Here is a 9,947-nt window from a genome sequence, read left to right as displayed (position 1 = left end):
TTGCACGCATATACGCTCATACATATACGCTTTGATATTCGAGCTTTCCTAAATGTTCTATTTCTTGGTCTTTTTCTAACCAATTTTATTGGTTTCAATGTTCTCTTAAACAGCAGCTTGCAATTCCTGTACCTACTGCTTTGTTTTGTGTACAGTCCTTTTTGACAAAACTTTAAATTTGATATTAGTGAATCTAAGTACACATTCGTGAAAGTTTTCAGTTTCTAAGTGGTCAGGTCCTATTTTTAGTTATATATTCCATAAGATTCACAACTTTTACATAAGCTTTACAAACCTCTATAAATAAAAATTCTCTCATCGCAAATCCATTTTTATATATTGGATGGGACACAATTACATATGATAAAAAATGCTAAAATTTGTTAGCTTACTACAAGGTGGATGAGATAATTCAATAATATCAAAAGAGGGAATTTTCACATATGTTTGTAAATATTTTACAGTCTATATATAAATAAGCATTTCAGTGTAAAAACAAACGAATTCAATATTTTTTTAATCTCTATTGTACGAGTCTTTTTTCTGTTTCACTTCGAATGCCATTTGCTAATAATGCTCTATTGTATACGTTGGGAGCTTTCTCTAGAAATAGAATGGAGGACATTCTCATACGGTTTTATAGTGTGAAGATTCCCATGATCAAAATGAAGGGAAGTACTTAGAAAGGCCAACAGGGAGAGAGTAGAATTCTTCACTTCTTGGATCTTTACCAAAATACTTGAATTTAGCCCACCAATGCCTCCCACTATCTTTCCTTGTTGAGGGATGTTTAGGTGCCAGAGTGAGGTCCAAGAAGACTGCAACAAGCCCTGCCACAGTGGCTGGGGATGTAAAGATCACCAGCATTACTTTGTTAAACTGCACATGAAATTTAGGAGTTAAAATTACTATGAAGTAAACCTCTTACGGTACATCTGATAAGGCACGCTAGACAATATTGAACTGTATAAACAAAGAAAGAGAAGTTAAAGGCCTTGTCCATTATACTGTCAGTCCAATCCAATATTGTGTACTAAACATATTCTTGAAGACCATTTAGACGTACCCATATTGCATTTGTGTGAACCGGACCACGACCAGAAGTTATCACATAGTCGCTGAAGTACCGTGGTACCGAAAGACCCATGAAGAATGAGAAGCCTAAAATGAACTTTGTCCTGAAGCTGTTAAGGTTGCAGAACTGTAGTAAACCAAGACCAGCAGAAGCTGCCACATACACAACAGAAAGTAATAATCTGAAAATAATTGAAATCTGAGAAGATAAATGGTGCAAAGAAAGCAAATTTTGTAGTCCTAAAAGAATCCAGGAACGATGTAATGTGCAAAATTCTTAAACCAATCCAATATCTGTCGATCTAATACATCAGGCCATATGTTAATATAACCTCATAAAATAAGCAACGGGCGAACTCATTACTGTTGGATTAAATTGCAGAGGTACATACACATAAGGGCGAAGAGGACACAATACAAAGCTCCAACAATTGGCAGTGGAATGGATGCAATGATAGCTCCAAATTTTCCTGTTTATCAACAAGGTCAATGCCCCATTAGTGCAAACAGCAATCAAACTACAACTTAAAAGTTGTTTTTGGAAAACTTGAATTAGTCGAATTAATTATAGAATGGCGAACAGTTGATTATTATGCAAAACAACATTGATAGAGTGGCATAACGCACCAAAGATTGAAAAGAAAAACATGAAAAATGCTGATATTTGTACCACCCTTCGACTTCCAACTCGTGTCAATGCCAAGAATCCGATATTCTCACTAAACATTCAGCAAGAATAAATTAGATTACACAGACAAGAAAGAAAGTGAAAGATCAAAAAATTTTGAAATGCTAGAATTGGGATATGACTGACTGTGTTCCTACTTAATGCTCTATATATTCATCAAGCTGGACATCCGTAACTAGTCTAAGCATGTAGAAGCCTACAGTTCATCTAATTTCTGAGTAGATTAGTAATATTACACTGATACAGTGGATCCACCAGCTGAACCATATAAACCATCAATAAAAATTCCTATTCCCTGTAACTCGGAGAAAAAAAAAATAGTGAGTTAAAACAGATATATAAAAGTGAAAATCTGAAAAGAAAAATAATGATTTGTCATGAGTTCACTTCCTACCAGCCAGGCAATGCCTCGACTAAGAACAGAAGCTGGTATGTACGTGGCACTACAGTATCTTGAAGCTGCAATAAATGCACCTGTAGACTGCCATAACAATGATTAAAATAAACTAAATGATTATTTGGATTCAGGAAAATAGAAGGTAAAGTGAACATGATTTTAATGCCTTTTCTTATTTGATAGACGAGCCCCATCCCTACCAAACATAAACTGATAATTCTTGACTGGAATATTAAATATGTACCAAATGTACAAAGTTATTCCGGAATAAGCCCCCTAGAATGGGGTAAAAATGGAAAAATAAAGTAATAAAGTAATATAGAAGCTTTTCAAGCAATGGGCTATAATTGTGATAAACAATACAAACCTCAATCACAGCAACAAAAGCTGCTGCCAGCATCACAAAAACTTCTCCAACATGTAAATCAGGTGAACCCCATTGAAACGGGTATGGAAATTTTATCCTGCGTGTTGAGAAGTTACATAAGGATTTGGAATGAAGAAGCAGAAACGTGGAGTAAAACCATAGCATGTACCGAGGTGATTTAACATACACAGTCAAGATAACAAACCAAAAGGTCTCATAGCTAGCTGTTTAAATTGAGATTTACTAGTAAATTCCATGACAATTTTCATACTCGACTTGTTTTATACTCAAAGCTAGCTGCTTCAGTAAAGTGAGATTTAGTGGCAGATCTTGACTTGTTTTACACTAGTTACCAACATCTTGATCTACAGAGGGCATAAAACTGCTGACTAAGTTTAATTAAATTTCCACGACCCTTCTACATCGCGATCCTTTATTCCCAAGCGATAGAGAACACAAAGCACACAAGGCGCACGATGAATAAGAGTCCAGATTCCAGTTACAGGCCTACTTGTTATCCAACACAGATAGAAAATTTCAAGTTAAATAAGAAGGAAAGCAGAAAAATAAGACATGAAGTTCAACATACGGATATGTAATTTAAGGATGGCAAACGATTGCAGAATTTATTATATGTGATCATACTTGCAAATACATGGGATTTGAATTTTTAAAGGCTAAGATGGTAAACACAGCAACTAAATCAGACACTACACTACACTTACGAAATGGGTTTTCAAGAAGAAGACTTAAAATATAACACAACTGATTGAAATACAAGATAATGAAAAAGACATTAAACCTCAAATTAAATGCTACATTTATGTTTTAGATATCCGGGACTTGAGAATGAGAAATCTGATAATAAGTTGGTAGTAGAACATACCACGATGCTCCACTTACAAGTCCAGAGCGATCAACACGGCAACTTAACTGAGTTTTCAGTGGGCTATTTTTGTATGCACCAGCTACTGTAAGAAGGGCTGCGTATCCCCATACCAATCCTACCGAAATTAGGATAGTAAAACGGTTGTATATGGGAAGCTTAGATTTCAACATATGAGGCACGAACTGCAAAGATATGTTGATCAGCCAGAAGTTCAATTCTAAAAACTAATATTGACAATGCTCAGAGCAAAAACTAATATGAATAAGATGTCTAATTACCACCAAAAAAAATGGTGTATTATAGAGCACCCAGGAAGGGAAGTAAGTAAGGACAAGCCTGTGATGAGAAACAAAATCCAGAATGCTACTTACTTGAGATAGCAAAACTAAAATAATTAGCTCTGGAAGCCCTATCTCAATACATTCTGCCAGCTGCAGGCATCAATGAACAGAAAAGATATGTTAGTAAGCAAATGAAAGTTTTTAAACAGAAATTCCATAAAATAGAAGAAGACTACTAAAGAAATATAATGTACGAATTCCTGGCCTTAATACAGGTAGCTTCAACTTTAACATATGTTATGAATAGCAGCTAAACATTCAGTATATTTATTATTAATATAATGCATGGACGATCTAGCGGTCTTTTTCTTCTTAATGCTTAAGAGGAAGTGCTTCACAGAATGCAAGTTCATCTTTGTACAGCACTCTACGGCCACTTTTTGAAACTTCTAAAAGCAATAGCCCCTTGAATTATAAGTTTGGCAGCTTAGACTAGAGGCCTTAATATTGGGATTTTAGTATTGAATGTCTAGTAAACCTTTTCAAAATCTGAATGGGCTAAAAAATTTTAGAATGGGCTAATATAGATAAAATACCTATATAAATTTCCCCGGTTCCACTGAACAATACCGTATTCTTAGTTATGCTCACAATAATTATAGGACTTATAAGGAAGTGCTCATACCAGAGGGAAACCTTGTTCATACAGCCCAAGTCCCACAAGTGTTACCAGAGGAACGGCAGAAAGAGGGCTCAGGAACCTACGTTGTTAGATACAAGAGATTTATATATTAATTCCACAAAAAATAGCAACAACTACTTCAAAGCAAAATAGAATCTTCCATTTTTCCAACTATCTTACTTCACAACAATCCTCCATATCCCCAGAAAACCAAGTATCACGGGAAGTATTGATGCAATCATGAGAGCCCCTTGTACTGCCGTTATTGTTTTTTTAAATCTCTTCAGATATTAACAGAAGGAAACAAGTTAATAAGTAAATACATAAATTAGACAATAAACATACAAGTTGCAACAATGGAATACAAAAATTAAGAGTAAGAGTATTTTGTGAGCTAACATCAATAGGATTGAGGTATGAGTAATATCTTTGCGCAAATGCAACATAAAGAGATGGAATTATGAATCTGAATGAACCGCCTATCACTACTGGAAGCCGGGTTCCAAACCATGTTTGCAAGAGTGTATTCATTCCAGAAACAAAGAGCATAGTTTGTATCATTTGAGCCTTCTCCACCTGATACACAGTAACGTGATACAGACTTCAAATTCTTTAAGATTTTTGTTATGGAATCATGCGAACAAACAAATTAACGTAAATATTAAATTAAGCTGATAGATTGTTAAGAAGTACTAACATTACTACCACCCATATAAGGAACAATGATGGTGGCAATGATAACAGTTGTCCCGAGCATTACAAGGTAGTGCTGAAATCCCAGAATAAAGGCTTCAGCTGCATTACGAATTAGCATCATTCAGTAATTTGGGCAAATATCATGTCGTCTTTTTGGCATTTATTTGAAGCGTTGAGATTGTAACAAATAACTCGAACCCTTTTATTTGTGCATGCATATAAATGAGTGTGGGTAAAGAACATACCCCATGAAGGGTTGCTATTGAGGCAGTAATCTACTCCGGGGAGTTGCTCCTTCACTGGGTGCGGCACCAATTCATCCACCACCTTCGTAGACGTCATATCTCTCTCTCTCAAACACACCCACACACTGAAGCCCAATACGAAAGCTAAGAGCTAGAGAAATTAAGCCTCTTTATATCAATTCATTTTATCTCATGCTCGATTGAACTCCATTTAACATATTCTTGTCTCACTCACAAATTTTCAAGATTTACGGTCAATACTGAATCCAGAAAAAATGACAGTTGATTAAAGAATGAAATTGTGTGTATTAAAAGATATGGTTGGGTGGATTAGAAGATGGAAATTGGGTATGGAAGCCAACCACCATTGAGGACTATCAGTGTATGTTCTGCAGAAAGGGGGGACCTAATGCACCAACCAAATAAGACTGAAGAACAAGTAATCATCTGGGCTCTCTTTCTTTTTCATTCTGCAGTAAACTGTTGAATATACGCATTAGCTTTAATTTCTTCACTCTTTTGTAATTCTATAATTAGTTGTTTTTTTCCTTTCGTGGGAATTCACAAACTTCACCCCAAATGTTCCAATATGGACGGATGATGAACCGTTTAAATTATAAATAACTAAAAATCAGCAATATATAAGTGGTATGTACAAGCGAATCTTACGAAATATATAGATTAAAATTAATTTGGCCGTTTATAATTTATAAACGGTAGCCAAACATGGCTTCCAAAAATAATCAATTTTTCACTCGACTATTATGTACTAGATATGCACGTAATTTATTATATGTAACTACTTCGGGAGATGGATGGTATTTTCAAATATGACAATGTTATTTATTTTCATTTTACTATTTTAGGTTAGAAAAAGTATATTTGGACAAAATGGTCAAAGAGAAGTTCTCCAACCTCTAAGTGGAAGGTGGGAATGTCTCTTCACAAGAAATCAACATAAGATCACAGGAGTCGAGTAATGGACCTATTCAAATAGCAAAAATAAAAAAATTATTACCAAATTAAATAACAAAAAGTTGCGGAGCAATAGCTTCATTATGTGTCCGAAACTTAGAAGGGTAGTAATCTTCTTAACTTTTAAAGGATATAAATGTATTGTCATCAATTTTCTATCTAGAGCTTCACCCGAGCTAACACTCCTACTTTGATTTTTCATTCTCATACCCCAGATTTGGCGACAAAAATTTTGAGGCAACTTTCTCTATGACGAATGATTAGTGCATACTAAATTGAAATTTTGTGTAAGGAAAGTGGAAGTATTAAAATGAAATTTGTTTTGATTAAAATGATGTTAACATAAACATTGGTTGATTAGGGGCAAAACCCCAGGACATGGTGCACAAAATCCCCTTCATCTATTGGAATTGGTGAAATGGACCCTTGTATGAAATATGGAGTGTATTTCGTCTATTTTTTCAATAAACAGTTGTGAAATGACAAACATATCATCCTATTTAAATAAAAATAAAAAGAAATAAATAAACAATTGATTGTAATTATAGTCTTAAGATTTTTTAAAAAGTTCAAATGAGTTCTTACAATTTTAAAATTAAAAATTAAAAAAGAAATTCTCTCTCTCCTCATTACCAACAAAAAAAAATAAAGAAAAAAAAAGTATATTCTTTCTCTACCCATTTCTTAAGGATCATTCTACATGTACATAGGCTTGTATATTATGAACACCCGGCGCCTCAGCCAATGGTGAAGTGCAATGGACACCCGGATGTACAAGCCTATGTACATCTAACAAATTTCATTTCTTAATTCACACAAAACATCTAGTAGTGAGAAAAAAAATTGTCACAATCTGGTAGGATTGATCCGTGCTTATTTTAGATCACTGACTGTTTCTTCTTAAAATTTCTTCATATTTTATATTTAGAAATTTCAATGGAGGGCGTTTTGTTGCATGCATCAGCTGAAAAAACCTATTTCTCCCTACAAACCCCATATCAAAAACATCAAATCAAATCTGTCTTTTCATATATACCGTTGTCGTTTTTGTATCACTCTTACCTGTCATTTTTACTCAAATTACCACCTTAACCACCCCTTCTTCCTCTTTACACAACTAATCCCCACTAACCCACCACCACACCCCTTTCGTGTGGCCTCTCGTGCTTTCTGGTTAATCGAAGGGTGATAAGTGCATTTTATCACTTTATTTAGGCTACAAAACATAGACAATTGTTAGTAATTGTGTTGGAATATGGCTTAATTATGTATAAATTATGTTTCGTAGGACAAAATTGATGAATGTAGCACAATCTAGGAAAAACAAGCGAAAAGGGACCAAAATGGAAGAAAATTAAAGTTCGAGGACCAAAATACAAATGGTCAAAAGATGACCGGGAAGTATAAACAAGGATGTGAAAGAGTTAAGAACCAATTTGGTGAAAACATGAAGTATTTGAAGAAGAAGAAGAAGAAGAAGAAGAAGAAGAAAATAGACAATTGTTAGTAATTGTGTTGGAATATGGCTTAATTATGTATAAATTATGTTTCGTAGGACAAAATTGATGAATGTAGCAGAATCTAGGAAAAACAAGCAAAAAGGGACCAAAATGGAAGAAAATTAAAGTTCGAGGACCAAAATACAAATGGTCAAAAGATGACCGGGAAGTATAAACAAGGATGTGAAAGAGTTAAGAACCAATTTGGTGAAAACATGAACTATTTGAAGAAGAAGAAGAAGAAGAAATGAAAAAAAGGGTCAATAAATGAGAAAATAGAGTTCAGGGATTGAATTGCAACTTTTGGGAAGTTTCCAGTACTATACGATCGTATCGTATAAAACTCCATGCAGTCGCACACCTATTTTTAGAAGTTTCAAGGCCAAAATCAATTGAACTATACAATCACATCGTACAAACCCGACGAGAAAAATCTGGTTTCCTTATTTGATTAAAATTCTTACGGAAACAAATCGTGAAACATATATAAAAACTCTAGAGCCATCAATGTCAATAGAAAAACACATGGGAAGACATAAGAACATACTTTAAAGGAGATTTTGAGCCAAAAACACGAGAAGAAACACGAAGATCGACAGGATTACGCGAAGATTCAATTAGAAAATTAAATCAATGATGTCATTTCTTCATATTTCTTTGTGTTTTCTTATTTTTCCCATGTTAGGCTAGATATTTCTGTATTAGGAGAATGATGAATCATACAATATTTTGATTTCTAGTTTTGCATTCTTGACGATAAAACGCGTTCTTTGAATTTAAATGAGTTATATGCACTTATTTTCTCCACAATTATTGTGCACGTGATTGTGGGAATATTGTAGTGTATTTCATGCATTCAAGAGAAGGGAAATAGACTCGATAGGGTATAACTTATCGTAAGATTTGATAGGAAATAGAGATATATCGCTACGCCCTGCGTGAATCTCAAGTTTCACAAAAATCCTTGCATTCTTGTATACTCGCATCTATTATAGAGATATAGTTGGTTATATATGAGAGTAGGTTCAACATTACTCGAGAGAGATTGTTGAATAAAATATGAACATTGGTTTTTCAACTTCAAACGTGCTGTCAATTTGTAGAATTAGGGTTAAAATGGATCATTGCATTGGATTCGCGATTCTAGTATGTCTCTTATTCATTAGATTCATCAAACTTGCATTCAAACGTAAATTGCATTTTAGTTTCATTTAAATCATTCATAATTGCATACATAGGTTAGTTTAGCTATATTTGCATCACAGCTATACTTTAGATAAATTAGTTTCAGTTAAAGTCGAGATAGGTAAAATTGAACTAATTCAATTTCTACGGGACGATAATTGGAACTCAACATTCCACTTTATTACTTGTAATGAACTTTACACTTGCGGTGTTAAAATAGAATTAATATTTTCGTGAACAAATTTTTGGCGCTGTTGCCGGGGATGGAGTTTTAGTTGATTTTATTTATCTTGGCACTAATTCAGACTACTACATGTATTCTTATATTGTTATTTTTGTTCTATTTTAATTTTTTTTCTTTTTCCTCACTTTTTCAAGATATATAAACATCAAAAGACTAAAAACAGCAAAGACAATTGGCTAACAAGCAAAACAATCCAATAATTTGAGCTAACGAGGAGGAAGTTGTGGATGAGAGAAATATGCTTGTTAGGCATTTCATGATCCCACAAATCATTCAAAGCCAATCCAGCATTGTGTATCCACCGTTTAGGTAGCCGAATTTCCAACTTAAGACTAATATCAAATACTCATTTTAGAAGGGACACCAGTTTTCATGGCAAAGCTGAAGAAAACAAGTATATGCACATCTCTCAATTCTTGGAGATGTGCCAACAATTCAGATATCAAGTATCTCAGACGGCGCTATCAGATTGTGGTTGTTCACACACACATTGCGAGATAAAGCAATTGAATGGCTGGATTCTCAACCAATAGCCAGTATCACCCCATGGAATGACTTAGCACAGAAATTCTGCACCAAGTTCTTTGCACTCGCCAAGATTGCAAAACTAAAGTATGATATCTCTGTTTTTCGTCAAGGTGATTCTGAGTCTTTTGGTGAAACCTGGAATAGGTTTAAGAACATGCTTTGGAAGCGTCCATATCACGGGATCATCAAGGAACTCC

General features: G+C 34.3%; 1 protein-coding gene across 1 annotated transcript; it reads right to left on the bottom strand.

Moving 5' to 3' along the window:
• Nucleotides 1-399: 399 nt before the first annotated feature.
• LOC111410658 (nucleobase-ascorbate transporter 4) lies at nt 400-5,698 on the bottom strand. The gene is made up of 14 exons (XM_023041109.1): nt 5,320-5,698; nt 5,076-5,173; nt 4,778-4,954; nt 4,559-4,659; nt 4,382-4,457; nt 3,787-3,846; nt 3,413-3,597; nt 2,527-2,623; nt 2,157-2,243; nt 1,999-2,057; nt 1,702-1,793; nt 1,467-1,544; nt 1,067-1,227; nt 400-879 (listed from the first exon to the last, which is right to left on the bottom strand). The coding sequence occupies exons 1-14, from the start codon at nt 5,414-5,416 to the stop codon at nt 661-663; spliced, it is 1,587 nt and encodes a 528-aa protein (XP_022896877.1). The 5' UTR covers nt 5,417-5,698; the 3' UTR covers nt 400-660.
• Nucleotides 5,699-9,947: the final 4,249 nt, after the last annotated feature.

Source organism: Olea europaea, chromosome 15 (genome assembly GCF_002742605.1).
Source record: "Olea europaea var. sylvestris chromosome 15, O_europaea_v1, whole genome shotgun sequence".
NCBI classification, from domain to species: domain Eukaryota; kingdom Viridiplantae; phylum Streptophyta; class Magnoliopsida; order Lamiales; family Oleaceae; genus Olea; species Olea europaea.
This window is presented reverse-complemented; position numbering and strand designations above follow the sequence as displayed.